Source organism: Podarcis liolepis, assembly GCF_965112155.1.
Source record: "Podarcis liolepis genome assembly, chromosome: 9".
In the NCBI taxonomy this organism is placed as follows: domain Eukaryota; kingdom Metazoa; phylum Chordata; class Lepidosauria; order Squamata; family Lacertidae; genus Podarcis; species Podarcis liolepis.
The window spans coordinates 21,351,839-21,376,377 of record NC_139564.1 but is presented as its reverse complement, the minus strand read 5'-3'; the positions used below and the strand labels follow the sequence as shown (position 1 = coordinate 21,376,377).

At 42.3% G+C, this 24,539-nt stretch overlaps 1 protein-coding gene across 4 annotated transcripts in view; it reads left to right on the top strand.

Annotated features, from left to right (window-relative positions):
• The first annotated feature begins 3,560 nt into the window (after positions 1–3,560).
• Positions 3,561–24,539, top strand: part of EMCN (endomucin) — a 44,569-nt gene continuing 23,590 nt past the window's right edge. The window contains exons 1-6 of one of the 4 annotated variants that reach the window (XM_083459344.1): positions 3,561–3,727; positions 14,319–14,360; positions 15,040–15,069; positions 16,514–16,567; positions 19,432–19,527; positions 24,220–24,285. In XM_083459344.1, the coding sequence (XP_083315470.1) occupies positions 3,637–3,727; positions 14,319–14,360; positions 15,040–15,069; positions 16,514–16,567; positions 19,432–19,527; positions 24,220–24,285 (379 nt within the window). In that variant the 5' untranslated portion in view covers positions 3,561–3,636. The remainder of the gene's footprint in view (positions 3,728–14,318; positions 14,361–15,039; positions 15,070–16,513; positions 16,568–19,431; positions 19,528–24,219; positions 24,286–24,539) is intronic. The other 3 variants (XM_083459345.1, XM_083459347.1, XM_083459346.1) reach the window with 3 other exon arrangements.

Below are 24,539 nucleotides of genomic sequence, written 5' to 3'. Positions count from 1 at the left end.
AAGCATGATGTTTTGTCTGGCTGCAGCCAACCAATAACCTTTTCCTTAACGGTGTATCGGGTTTTGCTTCTGATGAGCTGCTCAAGATGAACAAATCAACCTATTCCCATGTCAGCTCTGCGTGCTTTCAGTCGTAAGTCTTAAAAGACACAACATTTAAAATGTGTGTTTTACTTGCATGGAGCTTTCCTTTACGTGTGCACTTTCCCTTAAAATATACATTTCATATGCATTTCCCTCCCTAAAAATAAGCACCTTTGAATGCATTTTCTGCGAGGAGAGTAGGATGAGGTTATATCCTTAACCAAAACTGTATTGCAAACTTTGGAGCAGTGCACAAAGTTAATTAAGAAGTGCATTCTGATTTGCAGATAAGTCCAGGGACTGCAAATTAGCTAGGTGAGCATTAAAATATGGACTAAGCTAAATTCTCCTCCAAACCTTACACATTGCAATGCCAAGAATATTGCTCTTTGCCTGATCCAAAGATGGATATGGGCTGGCACTTTCTCTTTTCAACAATGCATAGCAGTGTTTTGGATCAGGTTAGCCATATTGATTTGTATGCTGTTGGTGGATTATTGTCACTGTCCTGTTGGGCTGTATATGTGATAAAGGGGAGCCATACCGGGGTGAAGGCATCTTCTTCTGTTTGTCCCCATGTCAGTTTCAGTTTATTAGTTAATTTTTCTAGTAGGGCTGTTTCCCATACTATTTGGTACCATTGGTCCATGCTTACTCCTGACAGGTCTCTCCAGTGTCTGGTTATGGTGTTTCTGGCTGCTGAGAGCAGGTGGGTTATGAGTTCTTTGTGGTGTAAATGGGCATTGTTGTCTTGGAAGATGTTTAGTAGGGCCAATTCTGGGGTGATGTCTATTACTTGCTTAGTTATTTTACATAAACACCCACCCACCTCACCCACACACGAAAACAAAGATCACCACAGCCAATCACAAGCAAACAATCACACCCTAGGCCAACCCCAACCTCTCTCATCACCAAAGGAACACAAGTGAACAACACAAGCAACGCTGACACCAAACTCTACATACATTAAACATAATAGAAACACCGCCACCCAACCCCACCCCTATCCATCCTCCCTCTCTCCACCCCCTCTCTTTTTTCTTTTTTCTTTTCTTCTCCCCCTAATGCCTCAACAAATGAAATGGATTTGTAAAAATGTTACATGGGGGAAAAAAATACGAGGCACTACACTTCTGTAAAACAAGAAAATCCTATATATATATTATAAAAAAACAATGCATAGCAGTCAACTTTTCCCTTTTCTTGGGAGGAATCCTATTCGGAATAAGGGAATTTCCCTTAAAAAAAGGAAAACATTGACAGCTATGCAACAATGTATTATTTACTTCCTTACTTACAGACTTCTAGTCTGCCTTTCACACACACACCACAAGACACCTTACAGATAATTGTCATAAAAAACTATAAATTCAACAATATGAGCAAAGCAGTAAAAATAAATAAATAAATAAATAACAGCACATCTTAAAACAGAACAAGCCAGTTGGCACACAGAGAAATGAACAATAACACCCTTCTGAACTAAGGTCACGACTACACCATACATTTAAAGCACATTTATAGGACATAGCTCCCCCAAAAGAATCCTGGGAACTGTAAGTTTACCCCTCACAGAGCTACAATTTCCATAACTCTTACCACATTACAGTTCCCAGAATCCTTTAGGGAAAGCAGGAGGAAATGAAAATTTTGAAATTGAAAAATATGCCATTGCTGTGTTTTTTCCAGCACCCTTAGAGATTGAAAGGCATTTTGTTACTTTAGTAACAAAGCATTATGTATAACTTGGCTAGCCATTAAATTATTATGTTTGTTATTTTAAAAATACAATGAATTCAGTTAATAATTAAACATTGAATTTACTTTATTTATTTTAAAAAATGTTTGTTTGATTGATTGATTGATTGATTATACCCTGTCTTTCCCCCAACAGGATTTATTTCTAGCTTTAATTAGAAATGCAAGTTAGTCATGATGATTAACTTCAGTGGGTCTACTCTGAGTAGGGTTAGCACTGAATACTACGCAATGTCTCCTACAGTCCTCTAGAGCAGCTGTTTTGGGACTACAACTCCCATCATCCCTAGCTAACAGGACCAGTGTCAGGGATGATGGGAGTTGTAGTCCCAAAACAGCCGGAGGGCCGAGTTTGGGGATGCCTGCTTTAGAGTATCAAGCAGACTTCAAGCACTCATTTCCACAAAAAGAGCCATGAAAACAAGCCAAGATTCAATTAATATGACTTGAAATGTAATCAGTCCATGCAACTCATACTTCCCTGCTACTAAATTTGTATCTGACAAGGGAAGGCAACTGAGCTTTGAGCAGTTCTTGCCCATGATGTAAATTATTGCCAAGAAGAAGAATCGGGAATGGGCTGCGTTGAGGATTATGTGGAAGGGCTGAGGGGTTTCAGCAAGGTGGGGAATGACTCAGTCATGGGACTGAAAATACATCATATGATTGTCACCCTAGGAGAGATGATGGAGGAAGAAATAGCGTTGCTTGTGGCAGGCCATGAAGACAACAATGATTGCAGTAACTGGCCAATCAGTTGCTTTGGCTGAAGATCACCTTTAGCTTCTCCTGTGAACCTCCTCCAGCTAATCCTTAGATTACAGTGGTACCTAGGGTTACATACGCTTCAGGTTACATACGCTTCCGGTTACACACTCCACTAACCCAGAAATAGTGCTTCAGGTTAAGAACTTTGCTTCAGGATGAGAACAGAAATTGTGCTCTGGCGGCGCGGCGGCAGCAGGAGGCCCCATTAGCTAAAGTGGTGCTTCAGGTTAAGAACAGTTTCAGGTTAAGAACGGACCTCCAGAACGAACTAAGTACTTAACCCAAGGTACCACTGTATCTGGTTCTGAAACTACTTTTGCTCCCCTCTACTCTAACCTCTTGGTTCAGTCCTCAGGGCAGGGGCTAAGGAAAGGAAGACAAAAAATTTGTCTGAAGGCAGGAAAGCAAACTGATGGCTTGTCTTTCATCACTTTATTTCCAGAAGTGCTCAGCTTATTTCTTCCTCTCGGTTGCTTTAATAAGCTGTTCCCCCAAAATGATAAAAAATAATATGAGGAGTGAAGAAAAATCAATTTGAAATTGCATGTTACCTGAATGAGGACATACTGAAGGTGTGTTAGAGCATAGATAAACAGAGATATAGCTATAACTATAGCTATAGATGAAATAGAGATAGAGATAGAGATAGAGATAGAGATAGAGATAGAGATAGAGATAGAGATAGAGATAGAGATAGAGATAGAGACAGAGACAGAGACAGATAGATTGTAGATATATAAAAACTGTGAATCTGGTCCTCTTCTCAAGCAAGATCTGCTCCCTTTGGAACCTTTCCTGACCTCTGAGGCTGAAGAAGAACAAACTAAAGTAGTAACAAAAACATGATTGCCTGCCAAGGAAAAGGAGTTCCTGCTAAAGGGCTGAAACAATAAATCTGAATTCCCAGAGAGAGTCTGTCGTATTTCCTCCTGTTCTTTATCAAGCTCCCAAAAATAAGCAGGACTGGGCAGTGGCCATTCATATGGGGATAGAGTTTGGTGCTTTACTGCCTTTGGAAAAGGAATGCCTGCAGCACAGAGAACAAGCACTATGGAGCTGTTGGGCAGAGTCCTCCTCTCTGTGGCTTTGTTGACCTGCTGTGTCCGCGGTAATGGTACGTTCCTCTTTGCTACTCTTTTCTGGCTTGCTTGCTCGCTCAGAGCAGCTGGGGACAAGTAGAGGTTCCTGGCTAGGAAAAGGTTTGCCTGCTATACTGCTTTTTCTTGGGCTATACTAGAGAGTGCTTCATTGCCACACATGCATGGACTGGCTGATTGCATGACGAGAGAAGGAACAAAGAAGGTTATTTCTTATGGATCTCAGTGTATCCAGAGAATAATATCTCTTGCTGGTCAGCTCTTCTGCAGCTCTAGTATTTGAGAGTGGGCAGAAAAATCTTATTTATTTACCTATTACATAGGGCCCCTAGGCATGGTCACTTAGCCTAATTCACCACAACTGGTAGCTCCTTGAACACATCATACCTCCTGGAGATTAACCCCATCAGACCTTTTATTATAAGCAAAGAATAAGGCTGCATGTCTAAGAACACATACTAGGAACTAAGCGCCTTTGAAGGTAGCAGAAATTGCTTCTGAATACACATGCAGATATTTGTACTTTTAAGAGCAGTAAGGTAAGTGTTGTTCAAAGGAGATTGAAACAGGTAGAGGAGTAAAACTGAGAGGGGAGTGTTGCCTTATTGCAGTGTCATTTTCTAATTTTGTTCTTTTTAAATTTTTAATTTTGAAGGGAATGGGACAAGGAGAATAAGAAATAAACACACAGATTAACACAGAGATATCATTGGGACTATGCAGATCTAGGATTCTTTCTTATTTTAACTTTGGATTCTAATCATTGTATATCATTCAATCAGTTTTTGCAGTCTGTAGTACAGCATTGTTGTGTTTTTTACAGTCCACAGTATTCAATTTTTAAGCAAAACAAAGGCTGATAACCAGAGAACAACTGGAGCTGTTATTTGAAAAGACAGTAATTCCATTTGATGCTAGGAAATGTTGTTTTTTTGCAGAAGGTGCTGTTTTGTGCAGTTGTCTCCTTTAAAAAGATGCAAAGTCTATACCCTTCAACAGATATATTATAAAAAGACCAGTTGATTGAATGGTTACTAACCATGTAGCCGAATGCCTGCTGCTAAGTAATCACAAGTATTGGATCAAAGTCTTTTCCTCGGCTTACTCATTAGAATGGAAATAAACAGAAGCTTGGTGTGGCATAACCCATGTTGTTGGGCAGGCTTGCTGCTGTTCAAAATGCTGACAAGGAGGTTGGCACCAATGGTATCATCACTGAAAGATCTGCTTTCAAACCCATGTCATGTCAGCATACACTCTGAAAATCCTCATTGGAGCCCCATTGGTGTCCTTCAGCATTTAGAAGAAGGAGCCCTGATGCCATGGTTAAACTTTGAAGGGGTTGTATGACTTCTACAATTCAAGATGGAAAGGGGTCAATACCAGCAGACACAGCTCGGTATCCTGGTTATGAGAAAGTAGGGGTGGGGAAATTGGTCAATTTCAATTCTTCCAGTCTTCAGCTTTCCACATCTCCTCATCAGTTTGCAAACTCTTTTTTAAAAAATATCCTCAAGGAAATCAAAAGTCAAAGCATCGCAAGAGGTGTTGAAATTTCGGGAGGTTGGATAGTTACAGTGGAATGGTCTTGAGTGTGGGGTGCACTTTCTTATTATTTATCATTATTAATTTGTTTTAAAAAATCAAAAGCATTTTAGTGCTAATTTATGCCAATATACATGTGTTTGTATGCAAGTTTGCCTAATACAGTGGTACCTCAGGTTAAGTACTTAATTCGTTCTGGAGGTCCGTTCTTAACCTGAAACTGTTCTTAACCTGAAGCACCACTTTAGCTAATGGGGCCTCCCGCTGCTGCCGCGCCACCTGAGCACAATTTCTGTTCTCATCCTGAAGCAAAGTTCTTAACCCGAGGTACTATTTATGGGTTAGCGGAGTCTGTAACCTGAAGAGTCTGTAACCCGAGGTACCACTGTATACCATTTTTGTTGAGCAATTCCCCCCATTATATGCACTTTTGTACATGTTACTTGGCTGCAGAACTGCATTGCAAAATTCAGAGAAGCATGGCTTTTGAAAGATGACTTGCGTTGGTTCATGTATTGTTTCAGCAAGAGCAAGTGCAAAGATAGGTTTACCTTTAAATACAAATGAAATCTAATTCCCCCCACCATCCCCCACTGCAACTTGGAAAGTGCCCCCTGTTGGTTCTTGATGTTTCTCCCCTGCTGTGGCCATGCTTCATTTTCTACGTATCTCTCTTCCTTCCAAATCAATGGCTGCACCTTCCCCCCCCCCCCAAACTGGTGAGTAATTACTACAGGTTGGGGAGGTATATTTCAGCCTGGGCAGGCCTTCTCTATTAGAGCTTCTTCCTAATTGAGTTCAGAGTGGAAGGGTAGCCAAATGACAACTTTGGATAGTGACTTAACCCAAACTGCCTAATGCTGAGTTTCATGACACCCCACATCCAAAACGAACAGCCTACGCCAAGGATGGAGAACTTGGAACTCTTCAGTTGTTGATGGACTACAACGTCCACCATCCCTGACCTTTAACCATGCTGACTGGATCTGATGGGAGTTGTTGTTCAACAGCATCAGTGGGGCAACCAGTTCCCCACCCCTGTGCTATTATTTGAATGGAGGGGCTTGCATTTTCAAGCCCCTTCCCCTCTGCAAATACGTAAAGGTAAAGGGACCCCTGACCATTAGGTCCAGTCATGACCGACTCTGGGGTTGCAGTGCTCATCTCGCTTTGTTTGCCGAGGGAGCCGGCGTACAGCTTCCGGGTCATGTGGCCAGCATGACTAAGCCGCCTCTGGTGAACCAGAGCAGTGCACGGAAACGCCGTTTACCTTCCCGCTGGAGCGGTACCTATTTATCTACTTGCACTTTGATGTGCTTTTGAACTGCTAGGTGGGCAGGAGCTGGGACCGAACAACGGGAGCTCACCCCGTCGCAGGGATTCGAACCGCCAACCTTCTGATCAGCAAGCCCTAGGCTCTGTGGTTTAACGCACAGTGCCACCCGCGTCCCTTGCAAATACATACCCCATCCCTAATTGTACATAAAGATATTTAAATTGTGTGGACAATGCCCCTAGCAATTAGCAACCATTGTCCTCAGTTCTTCTCTTCCTTGTTGGCATAAATTAGAGAAATATTAAAACTACTTTAGGAATAATCCAGTTCTTAAGACATGCTGCTAATAAGCAAAACCATTCACACAATTACCCTAATCCTATTTGTGTTGACCTAGTAGCATCTTCCATATTTTTCATTAATTAGAGATTAAAATGACCTGACCTACTTAGGGATATTATCCAGCTCTTTGAAAGGCAGTATATATATAAAAATACACACATATTCCTTCTTTGAATATATTTTCCACAGCTTTGTCCAATCAAGGTTTTTAATTTACATGTCTTGAATGCCAAGGGGTTTAGCTACTCTCTCTTTTCATTGCAAGCTGATGTAATGGGTCTCACCACATGGTTATTTTGGGTGATATTCCATTTAAACGAATGCTATGACTGTTTAACAAAAATAAAAACCCACCCTATTGCTCTGTGTAATGATCATCCCATTTCCCTTTATCTAGTTTCCATCCTTCTTTGGTTTTTGGGATTCTGATGCTTTGTGGGGTTTTTTTGAAATTGTCGTCCTTAGCTGGGCTTCTCAACCCAGTCATATTGAGAAAGGGCACACCCTGCTAAGAATGGGTGACCCAACTGCATCCCCACAAGTCATTGCTTTTGATAATCTGTAATAGCCATGTGTGGCACTATGGGTTAAACCACAGAGTCTAGGACTTGCCGATTAGAAGGTTGGCGGTTCGAATCCCCGCGATGGGGTGAGCTCCCGTTGCTCCGTCCCTGCTCCTGCCAACATAGCAGTTCAAAAGCACGTCAAAGTGCAAGTAGATAAATAGGTACCGCTCCGGCGGGAAGGTAAACGGCGTTTCCGTGCGGTGCTCTGGTTTGCCAGAAGCGGCTTAGTCATGCTGGCCATATGACCAGGAAGCTGTACGCCAGCTCCCTCGGCCAATAAAGCGAGATGAGCGCCGCAACCCCAGAGTCGGTCACGAATGGACTTAATGGTCAGGGGTCCCTTTACCTTTTAATAGCCATGCGTAACTTTCTACTAGATGCTTTTTACAAGCATGGGCTTCCTTTACAAAGCTCTGCATGCAGCAGGCTGTTATCTCTGCCATTTTATTCAAAGTAGCCTCATAGAAAATGTTGGAAGCTGCCTGATACTACCAAGTCCACACCTTCCAACGCGACACAGGGAAAAACCAGGATGCCATCTTCTGGGGCCGCATTCCCATGCAAGTCATGTGACCTGCATGAGATCATGGCCCTGGGAAAAGTACTTTTCGGGGATGAGATTGCATCCTGAAAGAGCACAAGAGCACAGGGCCCAAAATGGCCATAATAATTTAAAATTCAGAATTAAAAACAGTTAAATTAGGTTACTGTCACAAGAATAGGCTGGTTCCTGAAAACACACGACTCCAGTGTACGAGAACGAGGCTAAATCCCAGGTTAGGGCATCTGGTGAGTTTGGTGTTGTTGTTTTTTCCCCTCAGCCTAAGTCTGCCTCTCCAGATATCACAAAAAAGAGCCCTCCACAGCTTTTGAAATGGCTTTACCATAATCCTTTGGGCTGGCCAAAGTGTGCTCTCCTGAACAAGTAGATCTTTTATATGGAAACTACAAGTGATTCTTTGCTGAGGGGACTAGTTGCACACAGAGAATGCTGTTCAGCGCGAGAGACTGTGGTGGAAGTGCCCCTTCTGCTCCTTCATTGAGGCTGCTCACCCCTGCTGCCCAAGAATTTCAGGCAGCTTATCTTTCTGCGAGTTTAATTAAGAAGAGAGAGCCCTGACCATCCATCAAAATAAACTTCAGTATAAGCCGTAGAATTTCAATGGGGGTGGGGGAGAAAGAGTGATAATGTCAAGAGCTTGGATTCATTATGCAGTGGAACCCTTTTTCTTCCAGGAGGGCAAAGCAAAGCAATGTCAGGAGCTGCCTCATACTCTTTGTTCACCCAGCTCAATACAGTCTGCTCTGGCATCAGCTCTCCAGGGTCTCAAGCATACATCTTCCCCTTCTTTGCTACTTGGTATTTTTCTGTGGAGGTATCAGAGACTGAACCTTGCACCTTTGGTTTGAAAAGCATATGCTCTGTCACCAACCTGTGGTCCTTCCTACCTCATTGACGTCCATCAGACATTACTTTGTTTCTTCATTTAGCTATCTTCTACCAAAGGCTGCTCACATGTAATCATCATCTGGATGATTTGAAGTTCTAGGTGTGTATTTTCAGTGTCCTGTAACGTGCCATATTCCACATTTGTGTACATAGTTTGGGGGACAGGACCCAGACTTGAAGGGAAATTCTGCTTCTATACATAACTGTGGCATTATGGGAAGTCTTGCTTCTTTTCTCTGGCATTCTGGGAAGTCTCGCTTATAAGCTTTTCTCTGCTTCTGCACACACTGTACAACCTGTTCCAAAGACCAAGACATTCCCTCATTTCCCTAGACTGCATCAGTTCATCTTAAGTTCATGAAAAACACTATGACCTGTTCTCAATGCATAGCTGACCACATCTATGGAACTTGATTATTATATTTTTTCATGTTATGATCAATCATTAGTAATTGTTTTAGTCATGTTATATCAATCTTTAGTTATAATTTAATTAGGAGGTTTCATGCCTGTCTAGTTCCAGCTCCGTTTCCCAGCCTTTAATCTATTGGTGATTAATGTCTATATGTAATCCTCACCTTGCACTTGTGTGAACCAATCAGCAACAAGTTGCTTTGTGTTTGTATCAACCAATCAGCCACAAGCACACCTGTGGCAATGTTTGTAATATTCAATAAAACAGAGTTCTCGGGGCTTGCTCCAGGAGACGCCTCTCACATGACACCTGCTACTCGTCTGTCGTGGTTTCATTCCAACATCGACTAACCTGGGTCATGGCTCAGTGGCAACACATCTGGCTTGCATTCAGAAGGTCCCAGGAAAACTAGATAGACCAGTAGACAAACTCTTGCAAGGCAGGTTCCTACTTTCCTTTGTTTACAAGGGAAGGACCATGGTAGAGCATCTGCCTTGCTGCCATCTTCCCTGTGGGTCCCTGCAGGAGTGCTGAGGTTTCCCATTGCAGATTAGCAGCCAGAACCTTTGATGTAACCTGTAGCTATGTATTACATAAAAGTGTACAAGCAGAGATGCTGCCTGACAGTAACATTCCCTTCCCCGATCTAGGATATTTTGATGTGTGATGCAGCTGTTCATATACACTCAGAGCACTTTGTACATAACGTTGTTCTTTTTTAAAATATATATATATTTATTTGGTTTCTCAAATTAAACTTTTACTGTCACATGTCCAACTTACAACATAAAAACAAGATTCCAAGGAATCTCCTTGACTTCCCTCCTCCCCTTTGTGGGTTCTCTTGTTAATCATTTCCTCCTGCACCTTTTATGATAATCCAAAACCTTTTACCTCTCCATTGTGTCCAAAACTCACCATTAAACTACAAGTGATATTCCAATCCTACTAATGATTTTAACTGTTTACGATGGTTTCTAAGATAAGTTATGATTTTTCCCCATTCCCTATTAAAATCTTGCTCTTCCTGATTTCTGATTCTTCTGGTCATTTTGGCCATTTCGGCATAATCCATCAACTTGATCTGCCATTCTTCTCTGGTAGGGGCTTTATCTTCTTTCCATCTCTGGGCCAATAACATCCACACAGCCGTGGTCGCATACATAAATAATCTTATGTGCTCCCTTGGGATTTCAGCACCTAGAATTCCTACAAGGAAGGCTTCAGGGGGGTTTTTTAAAGAAAAGTTTACTTTAAACATTTTTTTTCAACTCATTATATATCATTTCCCAGAATTCTTTTTACTACCTTACATTTCCACCACATATGATAAAAGGTGCCTTCTTTTTCCTTACATTTCCAGCATACATTTGATCCCGTTTTATACATTTCTGCTAATTTACTAGGAGTTAAATACCAGCAGTACATCATTGTCATAAAAAAAAATCTTTCAACGTGTAACATACTGTGAATTTTAAATCCCAATTCCATAACTTCTCCCATGCTGTAAGTTGTATATTATACCCAAAGTCTCTTGCCCAGTATAGTATATACGGTGTTCAAAGGCTCATTTTAATGGCAGTCACAGGATGAGCCCAGACAGGGGAGCCGAGAGGCTGAGGGCCCTCCCAAAAAATTCAAGGAGAAGGCTGAGCCCCCTCAATATTCCACAGCGACCATGCACATGTTGGGCATGCATAACATGCAATGTGCTCACATCACTCACACACACCGCATGGCATGCTCGCGTCACTCATGCAAGCCATGTGGCATGTGGTCAACACATCAGCACATCACATGGCATACGAGAGTGACATCAGCACGTCACATGGCATATGCGAGTGACATCAGCATGTCACATGGCCCCAGCCTCCTCAATCATGGGGGCAAGCCAGCACACTTGAGCCCAGAGATCACCTCTTTGTCCAAGCAGCCACTAAACTTTAGACTCAAGTTTTCACTTTCTGGAGAAAACTGAGCATAAATAAGTCTGTAAACAGGAGCGAGCAGCCATCTCGGGGAGGGGGGGGGAATGCAGTTGGAACCACAGTAATAACTCCTGACATGCTACCTCAGTTCACACTAACGGTTCCTCATATGGAGAAAGGTTGCCATATCCGCGAACGTGTCTGCGTGATGGTGTGGAGGAATTCAGCAGAGAAGCTGTTAGGTAAATGCAACCCTATCATTTCTACTAACTGACACGTTCTGAAACCATTTGCCAATCAAAACACAGCCATCCTTTGAAATTCTCACTTCTCCAAATGTTGTACAAAAATGTATGATATAGGGCAACGTGTGCACAGAAATGCATATATCAGTGCAAACACCGTGCAAAAATACGTTATATTTGCTTTGCTAAAATGTGTGCATGAGGCAAAAGTGCATTGAAAACATGTATATTGGGAGACGTTTGCACTAAAATGCGGTTGGAATTTCATAGGATCTTTGGGGGGGGTGAGGAAAGGCCACAAACTGATGTAGAAATGTGCAGAACCTAGCTAAAGACTGGGGTGGTGGGAGAAACTAAGAAGAACCAAAATGGACAGATTTGCGCATGTAAGAGAAGTCAGTGGATAGAGTGGGGGAAACAGCTCTTCTGTTGTGTAGCAAACGATGGGCGGTGTTCTTTTTGCATTATTCGGTCGTATCTCGGTGTGTTGCTGTCTTGACCTTGCAGCTGTGACTGTAATGCTCATATTTTTAGCATATCCTGTTATCTTTCACACACTCCCTGCAGCCACACCCTCACTGCACTTCTCCCCCTGACACATTCCTGGAAGTGACTGCATTGGGATCAGGGAACAGAGACGGACTCCCACACGAAGCTTTCCGTGGGAATGTTGCTAGTCACTTCCACCAGGGATGGCAAATCCCTGCCGAATCCAGCCCAAGAGAGCCTTTCCTCTCAATGCTTGAAGAGATGAAGCTGTTGCAGCTAAAGGGATATCAGAAAAGCACAGGCTGGGGGAGGAATAAGCAGGTGACTGCTAAATAGAGGAGGCCATGAGAGGACGGGCAATCTTTCTATCACTGTAACAAATAAGGGGAACAAATGAGCGGAAGGGCCATAGCTCAGTGTATAGAGCATCTGCCTGGCAAGTGGAAGGTCCCAAGTTCAATCCCCGGTATCTCCAGGTAGGGCTGGGGAGACCCCTATCTAAAACCCTGAATAGCTGCCTCCAGTCAGTGTAGACAATACTGAGCTAATGGACCAATGGTCTGACTCAGAATAAGACAGCTTCCTAGATTTCTATGACAGCCTTCCCCAACATGAGCCTTCTAGATACATACATACAGTCCAGCAACATCTGGGGGAACCACCCTTGAATTAAAGCAGGCATGAGGAGCCCTGGTCATTCCTGGTCATTGGCCATGCTTGCTGGGGCTGATGGGAGTTGCAGCTCAGCAACATCTGGAAGACCACAGGTTCCTCTCACCTGGATTAAAGGATTAGTCCCATCCCTAAGCAAAATAGCTGACTTGTTGGTAACCACTCTGTGAATGCTCCTAGACAGACATTCATTGTTGACTCTGCTGCTCGTGTGTGCAATTGTTGTTGGGGTTTTTTGCAGCATCCACACAATACTGCTGACATCAAAATGCCAACCCTATTCCTCCCCAGGAATAGTGGACATAGTGGACAGTGAGATGAATAATGCAATATTGGAAGAAACTGAACTGCAGCAGACCAGAAACAGCACCGATTGTGATGAATACAGGTTGGAACAGGAATTGCTGCCTTCTTACATCTCTACCTCTAGGCTGCAATCCTGTCTACATTTACCAGGGAGCAACCCCCATCTTACTGAGTGTGATTTTATTCAGAGTAAACATACACAGGATTGCTCTACACATCATTTAAGAGGGAATAAGCTATTAAAATGTGAACTTAAAAATTGCCCCCCAACAAATCAGGGGCCTTAACAATAAACAAAGTCTCTGAAATGACACGCTCTTGAAGGGAGAGGCTCACAACTAAAGTTGCTTAAAATCCTATAAACTTCAGCTTCTTCTATAGATGCAAACCAGGCTTTTCATCCATTCATGAAGTAATAAGATGGTTCGAATGTCACATAATTTTCTCTGCCTATGTGATTTCCCCAAACATCTCCTCCTGTGCTGCTATATATTTTCTGCAATAAGGATTGCAATTTACATTGCACATTTGCACCGAAAAATTCAGACCTGTCATCACTGGCAATGGCTTTTTCTGTGTCTGGGTTTGCTACTATAATTTGCTTTTCACACTGTAATAACTGCCATATAATTAAGCTTTTCATAGTGGATTGACCCCTTGCACAGCAAAGTCAATGTGCTGAGAACAGGGGCACTTAAGTCTATTTACTGGAAAGAAATTATACGAAGCCCAGCTCTCCAAATGTTTAGCCTAGCTTCTTTTGGCTATGCAGCCATGCTATCGACTTCTGCTTATAGGTGCAAGTCCAGGAAAAAGCTTCCACTTAAAGGCACCGCCCAATTCCTGTTCCTGCTTTGGAGAAGAAAAAGAGAGAGAGTACAATTTTCATAAAGAGGAAGCAAACTATTGCTCTTTCTGCAAACTGGTCTTTTCCTAAAATTACAAACCTGGTATCTCCTACTGTAGCTGTGAAATCATCATAATTTCAATAAGGAATATCAGCAAAACACAACTAGCAACTACCCACATTTTAACGAAAGGAGGATGGAAAAGATCAAAGTTGTAAAATCCCCCCCCCCCAATGGACAAGCTGCCCCGAACACATTCTAGTACTGGTAGATAATAGGGAAATGCACCCAAATGGTGATTGGAATGGTAGCACCTTATACCATTAAATAAGTGATGATCTATAACAGAAAAGGTTAATCAATAAACCATCAAAGGAAAGCATTACCAACTGTTCAAACAGCTGCTCAGCAGAATGACTTCTGCTTTCATGGCATTGCCTCTGAGTGCTAATTCTTCATTTGACAGAGATTGTTGAGAACAATGATTAACACTCATACTTATGTGTGTGTTTTTTAAAATCTTCAGGAGACACAAATACAACAACCAGCAAGGCCCCAACAACTCCTGGTAAGCAACAACCCTTTATTGTCTTATTTTTAACCATCTCTTGAGAACAGGCCCATACATTAGAGTGGCTTTGTTCCAGAAAAAGCAACTTCTTCCCTGTTGCTGTTTATCAGCAAAGCACATCATTGGTCCCTGCTGATTCTGGGCTTAACTATGATGGCGCGTGAGAGCCAGTGCAGTCAGCTTAGTGGTTACAGTGTCAGGCTAAGATCAGAAAGATCTGGTTTAAATCACTTCTCGTGCCCAGGGTGAGTATTCACTATCTCTTCCCAACCTACTTCACAGAGTTGTTGTGGGGATAAAAGAGTGAGGAGAGAACCATATATACATCACCTTAAGCAGGGTATAATGTAAATAACAGGAGTAATAGTAATAGTAAATATGTAATGCCTTGCTTCCTCTGTCATTCCCAAGGATTGTCAGAACTCCAGGGGATCACTAACTTTCAGAAACCCTTGTTCTTGCAATCTGGGGTGCTCATATCATCACTGATCCTGTCTGTTAGTTTGTTTTATTTCTCCAGGTATTCCTTTTACGCTCCCACAACCTTCCTTTAGCATAGGTCCCTTCCTTATGAAATCCCTTCTCAACAATTATTATTAAGATGGCTGTTTAGTGTAACATTAATCTGAACTGCAAGATAAATCACAACAATGAATGCTTAATGTTATTTGTACAGGATCAACCACAACTATCTCAGCAACTAAAGGTAAGCTATATAATTGTATACAATTGTCTGGAATTTTAAAGTCACTGCAAATCATTTATACTAATTCATGTAAACAATCGTTTTTAGCTTACTTCAGTGTCCATTGAAGGGTCCACTCGATTGGGTTAAACGCCTTTGCATTTGGTTTCCATTGCGTTCATTTGCAAGGACTTTGCTTCAAGGTTTCCATTTCAGATCGAAATGGATATATATATATATATATGGAGAAGTTGGAAATTAGTGTTATAGTACATGTAACAGGCAGGCTCCTTACTGTGGAGGTGAGAGGAATCCAATGGAAGAGGAGATATAATATTCAAAAGTGAAACATGATAGGGCAATGGAGTCTGCTCCATTAGGGCAAATGGGCACTGCCCTACTAACCTTGATTTCACGAAGCCCACTTGTCTGCCTTCTGACTTGCAACCAGTCCTTATCTCCAGATAAGGTCCAGGCAGAAAGTACTATTTGTAGATCTCTGGGTTATTTGTAGTTAATGACCAATAACATCTGACTCCCAGTGGTTCAAAAATAGCACCAGCCTTTCTCCCCGAATTAGGCCTCTAATTTGTGGGGTGGGGGACTATGATTTTTTTGTGAAAGAACTATGACCTCATTTCTGGTACTGAAGACAAAGTCTTGGGCCGAGAGATCCTTTGTTCTTTCATTCTAAGTGTATATATGCCCTTCTTACGTTTTGATACAGCTGGTATTTGGGTTTGTGGGTGGGAAGCTGATCTTATAGGTTGGCAGTTCACCCAACCCTGCTTTAGATAATGATCAAGAATCCAGAAGTGAATTTTGAAGCATGCACTCACACCCACCATTCATATTTTCATAATAAAGCCGATACCAATTTGCAGTTAACTAGGATATCTTAGGGAATACTTTCTCTCAAATAGATCTGTCCAGTCACTAAGGTCTTCTTCCTGGGGCTACTTTTCCAAATTTTAAAAAACAAGGTTCTCTACTTAAATCATGATTTGTGTGCAGGAGTAGATTGTCCCTCAAGTATCATGGTATGAAGACCTTTACTTCTCAAATAAAGTACAGCGAAATTGAAGGGTATTGTAACTTCAGAGGCCAATAAAAATTGTCAAATGCCTGGCTGAGCTCAGGAAGAGAATAGATTTTATTTTATTTTTTAAAAGGTATATTAAAGCAGTAAAGACACAGCGGTTTCATATACCAAAACCGCTCTCTTCATCTCCGAATACAAGCACAAAAGGGACAGGCAATGCTGCGAGATGGAATATTTGGCATGGTATATTTGAAATATGCTTTCAGGTAACTTTTATTTGAAATGTGGCATATATTGCCATGAGATATTACCATGTTCCAAAAGACCATCGGTCAACATATCTGAACCTTCTCCTTTCCCTCAAGCAGACTAGGTTGTTTTTAATAATAAAACTCATTTTGCTTTACCTTACCCTTCTCATAGCAAGCCAAGAAACCTCTTCCTCTTCCACGACCACAAGCAAAGCTGAAACTGCAGGTAATTTCTTCAACATTTGAATTATTTTTTTTGCATGTGATTTTCTTCTTCTAGCTTCTGCTCTTTGATTAATCCATATCAGATGCTTTCCGCATGGGGTGCTGCACATAAAACCCTGTTTCACTGTGAAAGTGAGTTACAGTGAAGTTTGAAGAACGCATTCTATATCTTGGCCACATCTGCACCATACATTGAAAGCCCTCCTACACCACTTTAACAGTTCCAAAGAATTATGGGAGCTGTAGCTCGTTAAGGGTGCTAAGACCCCTCCTGCCCTACCAGAGGTACCATTTCCAGTTGCCTGGGAAGCAAGATTGATTGTTAAACCACTCTGGAAACTATACACCTATGAAGAGAATAGGGTTTCCTAATGACTCTCATCATCTTTAGCAAACAGCAGCTTCCAGGATCCTTTGGGGGAAATCATGACTGTTTAAAGTAGTATAATACTGCTTCAAATGTAGGGTGTGGATGTGGACTTAGATTATGATTAATAATTATTATTATTATTGCTGCTGCTGCTGTTGACCTACAACTCCCATCATTCCCATCCATGCTGGTTACAATGGTCAGGCCTGATGTGGGTTATAGTTCAACAACATCTGTGGAGGGACCCAAGCTTAGACAGTTGTCAGGCTTTGGGGATATGCCCCCCCATTGGCCGTGGATAAGCAGGACAAAGCGAAAAGAGTCACTTACCATTTAAAGAGTCTTTAATGATCACAGTAAAACAACACAGCTATTCTCGGAATGAAGGTGTTCCAATTAAGGTTTATACCCACTTTCCCCCTTGTCACTTCCGCTTCTTGCAACCTGATCTCACAACCACTGTGCTTTTTGTGTAGCCACTTTATCTGCTCTCATTGACCTTGGACTGATAGGCTGGACACTTTCCAGCGAAAGAGAGTCTGTTAGCCCTCTCTCTTCCTGTTCTTCTTTACTTAGCTGTTCAACACCCCGCCCCCCCAGTTCTTCCCAACTTTTGTCTTCAGAACTATGCCCCTCTGCAAACCACTGTTCCAAATCTGTACTGTTCCATTGCTCCTGGGCAGCTTCTGGATCCTGGGCAGGAGCAGTGGGAGGGTGAGGCTCCCACCATTCCTCATCAGAGCTGTACTCCTCAGCCTGGTCTCTGACAACAGTATTGTAGGCAGTACTGTGCATGAGAGGCCTGTGGTCTGACTTGGAATAAGCTCGCTTCCTGAACTAAGCAGATCCGGGGCCGGCTGGGAAACCTACCTGAGAAAACCCAATGCAATATGGTTGAAAGGTAGGATATAATTGAGATGATGTATTTATTTACTAGTATAAAATGTGTTCATCCTGACTTTCGATATCAGGGTGGTGCAGAGCATTAAACAAAAACAAACAAGCAACAGCAAACCAGCTAGAACTTGCACAGTTAAGGCTGAAATCCTATGCAGACTTGCCTGGGAATATTTGGCTCAACCCTATCATTTTAGTTGACTTTCCCAGTATCTTCTTCTGTTCTGAGTCTTAGACACTTAACGCTGCTAGCATAAGAAGGGAATGGAGCTACACACACACGCACACACCCCAGTTTAAAGGAAAAGCATGCACTGGCATCCGGAACAGTGTGGTAGTAAAAAAGCAAATCATGTTTGGAATGATTTCCTCAGAGTGCCATTTACTCTTCTTGAAGTGATTAATTCTGTGCCACTGTCTACGAGTGAGGCTGTGTTTTCCCTTTGAAGAGCTGCACTCTGATGAAGGTGAACACTTTTTTCATTTTCGAAAACGCTTTAGCGGCATTTGCTAATTCATTTTTTGCAACTCCTCTGCAACGTAAGTGGGTAATAATATCATCATTCCTGCTTTATAGAGAAGCCCAGAGCTATTGCAAGAGTCAGCGACAGAAAAAGAGGGCAAAAATGGAAGCTGTAGATGGAGGTAGCTTTCTCAATAGCTCTGACTTCAAAGCTGCTCTACTGTTTATGTGGGTATTTAAAACAACAATTAATTTTTTAATCATGGGGGGTGGGGGAATGCTATGAATCAATGAACACCCATATAATATGGGCACAATTTACTGCTTCCCCCCCTCAAATTAAAATCCCCATATGCTTTCTAGAACATGTAAACAGTGATTTCATCATGTGGAGTTGAAATCATAGAGCACCTGACTGTGCAAAGCTTTAATAGAAATGGAGATTTAGGAAAGCAGCATTTTCCATTTGATTCTGTAATTGCCACATGCAGCACTGCTCCCATTGCACAGCAGTTCCATCTTCTGCCCAAAACTATGCTATTCATGTCAGCTTAAGGGAAGAAGTCCCTGAGAAGCATCCTGCAACAGAAATAAAGCACGTCATCAACAAGGAGTGGGTGAAGCTGGTCCATTGTGGCAAAATTACATAACTTACATGATTTACATTGGGTGGCATTCAGCTAAGTTTACACAGGGAAGACCTATTGAAATGAATGAACATGACTAATGAAATAATGAACATGAATGTGTGGACACCGTCAATTTTCACTCCCAGTTTCATTTTCATGTGAATTTTCTGACATCCCTACAGGGCAACAAAAATTAGACCTGAATTCCTTGTTCTTTCTCTTTGGACAATATTTCTGTCTGTGATGAGGATGTTTATATAGTCTCAGGTATAGCCACAGGAAGTGAATAATCACACATCTGGATCAACAGGAGTGTCATTTACATATGCAGACAATGGCTTGGAGCTGCATCAGGAACACGGAAAGTAAACAGCATGGAATGCTGGGAGTTCTGTTGTCTTTTCATAAGCAGTGTTAGCAATAAACCATAAGTGTGTTGCAGATCGGCTATGTTTATTTGGCAGAGGAAGAGTAACAGGGGAAAAAATGTGTGTTCATTGTTTCAGGTAAAACGACAACTACTGCGAATTCTTCAGCAATAGCCCGACCAACACAGGCCTCTGCACATGGGTCACTATCAACACCCAACAACACAGCAAGCTGTAAGTATTGTGTTTCTCTGGCTCACTGGTGAATTCATTGTAAGCCATACCTGAGGGTGAGAAAGGGCCACCATGGCTGTGAAGCAGGGCATTGGTTTGTGGTGAAAGTCTTGACTCACTGATGGAGCACATACATTGCACGCCAAAACCTCCCAGGTTCAATTCCCCAGAATTTGCAAGAGACTCCTATGTGAAATCTTTGAAATCTGCTACCAATAGACCATAAAAGGTAAAGGGACCCCTGACCATTAGGTCCAGTCGCGGACGACTCTGGGGTTGCGGCGCTCATCTCGCTTTATTGGCCGAGGGAGCCGGCGTACAGCTTCTGGGTCATGTGGCCAGCATGACTAAGCCACTTCTGGCAAACCAGAGCAGCGCATGGAAACGCCATTTACCTTCCCGCTGGAGCGATACCTATGTATCTACTTGCACTTTGATGTGCTTTCGAACTGCTAGGTTGGCAGGAGCAGGGACCAAGCAACAGGAGCTCACCCCGTCACGGGGATTTGAACCGCCAACCTTCTGATCGGCAAGCCCTAGGCTCTGTGGTTTAACCCACAGCGCCACCCGCGTTCCACCAATAGACCATACTGAGCTAGTTTAACCAATGATCTAACTTGGTACAAGGCAGTTTTCGATGTGTGACCCAGCTTCTTACCCCTGTGTTGGTGAACATGGGAGTGAAGAGCACTGGCGTAAGAGTGTTGGCTAGTCTTCATGCAGCCACAGCTGAAATAAAGGCTATGTACATGCAGGGTCTGGAATCTGTAGGTCCACACCAGTTTAAAGTCTGCCCACCCCTGCAGTAAACCAGCATATTAATTGATGATGCTATCATTCTACAATATTTCCAGAGGGGTAGCTATGGTAATCTGCTGCAGCAGGAACAACAAAGAGGTCTGTGGCACATTAGCAATAAATCTGTTAGATCCTTAACACACTGCAAGACTCTTTTTCATGGTAGGCAGAAAAATGATGATGACAGACAGACAGTGTTGTATCTGCTCGCAAACTGCTCTCTGCAATGTCTCCACTGAACACATCTTGAGGAATAAGGTCATAGACCTGCATATGTAATTTTACAATCTATTGATACTTCATATATTTCAAAATAAATAGAGGAGAAGGAGAAATACTGGACTGGATATTACTTTTGTAGGGCAGTTAGTGGCATAATTCATATGAAGCAATGTTGTGGAACCCCTCTGTCCCCTAGATTTTGGAGAAAGGTAAAATGGCAAGGGATCCAATTTCAAATCTCCACTGTCTCTTCTGTTTTTGGCCCTCAGTCTTGGGGATCAAGTGATAATAAAACCCAATTTTCTTGCACATGGTGCATCAGGCTAGATGAAGACATTTTATTTGGCTTCTGAGCAGTTCTTTTGGGTCCACAGCTCAACTTTCAACACCTAAGCCTCTCTGAATATGAAAGGCCCCTAAGGAAGGGGAAAGTCTGACCCTTCGGTTCTTTGCAGAAGGTCATGCCAGTTGACTCTCGCATAACTCAAGCATAGCTACCGTCAGCCTTCTGCATAAGGGTGTCTTATGCGGAAACTGTGGCTCTCCAGATTTTGTTGGACTCCAACTTCCATCAGCCCCAGTCAACATAGCCAATGTTCAGGGCTGAAGGGAGCAAGGCCGGCCCACTCATGAGGTAAGGTGAGGTGACTGCCTCAGGCGGCAGCATCCACCAGTGCAGCAAATCCTAGTGTTGATTTTTCTTCCCCTCTTGTTCCTGATGTAAATATTCCCTCACCCCTTCTTCCCTGGTGGGGAGGGGGGTGCCATTTTAGGGATTGCCTCAGGCGCCAAAATGTCTTGGGCCTGCCTTTGATGGAAGATGTAGCCCAACCAAATCTGGAGGGCCACAGGTTCCCCATCCTTGCTTTAGTTTGTGAATGTGTCCATTATTATGGATGCTGTAGACATTAAAAAACATATGTACCCATAAATAATTGCACACAAAGGCATCTCAATTAACCATAGTCTTTGGATGCACATCTTTTATTTTATACTTACCTACAGCACTAAAATACTGAACTGTCTGTCTCTGCTGTTACTGCACCAAATGAAGATTTGCTGATGTAGAGCTGATGCTGTAGGCTATGAAGAAGCTTTTGCTTTTGTTTTGCTTTTGTCGTTCCACTTTATAGCAGAAGTCCTAATGGATAGAAACAAACCAAAACGAAAAGCCCACAAATGTGACTCCTTTTCTTTTAGGTCTTGGAGAAGTTCCTCACTTGAGGGTATCCATAGAACACAACCACCTATAATTAACCTGTACTGAAAGCTAAAGCTTGTGGCATGTAAGGAAAAGCTAATAAGCAAAGGCAGGCCTGTCTCTACAGCTTAATTCATGGTAGTGCCCTGAATGCATACTGGAAGTTGACTACTTCCTTGCCCATAGTAGACCAACCTAGAACAATACCATTGTTAAAATAAAAAAAATTCCTTCCAGTAGCACCTTAAAGACCAACTAAGTTAGTTCTTGGTATGAGCTTTCGTGTGCATGCACACGAAAGCTCATACCAAGAACTAACTTAGTTGGTCTTTAAGGTGCTACTGGAAGGAATTTTTTTTATTTTGACTATGGCAGACCAACACGGCTACCTATCTACTACTAATACCATTGTTGATGGTTTTTACGATCAGCTTCAAAGCTGAGCTTCTCCACCCATTCCAAGTGACTTCCTCAAGGGGTTTCGAGAAGAGGACAATGGCAGACGAGGCCTACCATGCCCATGAACTGCTTGTAAGCTTCCCACTAGCATCTGGTTGGCCACTGTAGAAAAACGATGCTAGATAGGAATTTGGTCTAATCCAGCAGACCTTTTCCTGGGTTCTTCACATTTATTTTGCCCCAACGTTGAGGAAAACAGCTGTAGAAAAGACCTGGGAGTGCTGCAGCATTTGGATTAGCAAAGGCATAAAAGTTGTTGCTCACGGAACTACACACTTTCCAGCAACCATAAAAAAGACAGCTCTCAGGATTCTTTGGGGAAAGTCATGTGTTTTACATGTATGGTGTATATGCAGCCTCAGTCAGCACTGTGCAAGTGTTGGGCAGCTGCTGACTATTCACCCTTTCTGGCATCAGCAAACCACCCCGCCCCCCCCCCCCCCAGATCAGCTCGCAGCAGTCAGTGGTTTCTTCTTTTAAAAAAATAACTGTGTGACTACTAGTCAGGATAAACAGAACAGTCTGTTTCTGGCCTTTCAGTTTCAGGTGGGTTCATTCGTAAGACCTACTTCATACCAATTTGGGACTCTTCTAAAAATGTACCAAAGGCATTTTTTAGATACGTATCAATGCATTTTATCTCAATATATACCTTCCCATATGCATTTTATCCTAAAACACTTTTTAAAAATGAATTTGATACTTTTCGTTGTCTGGAACAGCATTGTGACATTCGGAGGAGTGCAGAAATTGAAGAATAGTTGCATTCTTATCAGTGTATTAATCCAGATGAGGTGAATTAGGCCAGTATGCCCCATGATTGTAAAATGAAGGGCGGGATAAAAGTGTACCAACTAAATAATTAAACAGGCATCAAAGGAAATCCTCCTCCTTCCCTATCTGCCTGCCCCCAATAGCTTGAGCACTCCCTCGGGTAATAAAAGTTACTGATAGTCTGAAGAGGGATTGGCAGATTTTGCTGTGGGAAGATGTGCTTTGCAGCATATCTAAGTCTCTCCTCTGAAAATCAGAATTTCAAACCAAGGCATTCCTGGCCCTTTTTTCTTTTATATAACTTTATATTCTAGGTTTATATTCTAGGCTTTATATTTTCTAGGTTGGTCCTGCCAATTTAGCAGTTCAAAAGCACGTCAAAGTACAAGTAGATAAATAGGTACCACTCTGGCGGGAAGGTAAACAGCGTTTCTGTGCACTGCTCTGGTTCGCCAGAAGCGGCTTAGTCATGCTGGCCACATGACCTGGAAGCTGTACGCTGGCTCCCTCGGCCACTAAAGCGAGATGAGCGCCGCAACCCCAGAGTCGGTCACGACTGGACCTAATGGTCAGGGGTCCCTTTACCTATGGAATGACGTTCTTCAGGTATTCAGACACTGTGGTGCTTAGAACAAAACACCCCAAAGATAATCCCACCCTCTGCACACCCAGCTGATCTCTGTATTCTGCAGAAGATGGCATCATACAACTAGCATTTCATTGTGAGGTCCATTGTCAAGTGCCAGAATCAGGCCTTTATTGCGCCTACTCTTTGAAATTCACAGCATCAGATAACCTCCATCCCTATTGTCTGTCTGGGAACTTTTTGAAAATCTTCCTCTTTTAACATGATTTTTTCAAATCATTCATTGTTCATTTAATTGATTTTCAAATTGTTGTTTAAATTGATTTTTTCCCTAAATTGCTTTTATATGTGTAATTGTTTCATGAATGTTTTTATTGTATTGTAAATCGTCTCAAGAAGCCTCTTGGGAAGTGATTCATAAATGAAATAAATAACTAATAATAATAATAATAATAATAATAATAATAATAATAATAATAATAACAATAGGCACAGTTTTAAAGAAAAAGATGCAGGGACCTAAGGATGTTGAGACAACAGCTCTGCACGATTACTCTGGTTTTCCCCACACTTGCATACTGATTATTCCTTTGACAAATATGTTTTGAGAACAGCAGTTAACACACTGTCATTTATCTTATCAAAATATCAGCAGGGACAGCTGAATCACCAGCACCGAGCTCTGTGACTTCATCTCACTTGGCTCTAACAACTCCTGGTAAGACATCCCCTTTATAATCTAATTCATAATCAACTGTTGACAACTGGCCCATTAAACAATTATATGACTGTATTATAGCAGCGGTTTTGCTTCTGTGCTGCGAAGTTGAGTAAAGCTTCAGTTTCCTCGCAGTAGATGCAGACAGAGGTTTTTTATGGTTGATTTTTACCTGTAGCTTCTGGTTGTCGGGTAAACTCAATGAAAGGCTTGCAGGGGATGGGTCCAAGGAAAAGCATCTCCCAGCATGCTCC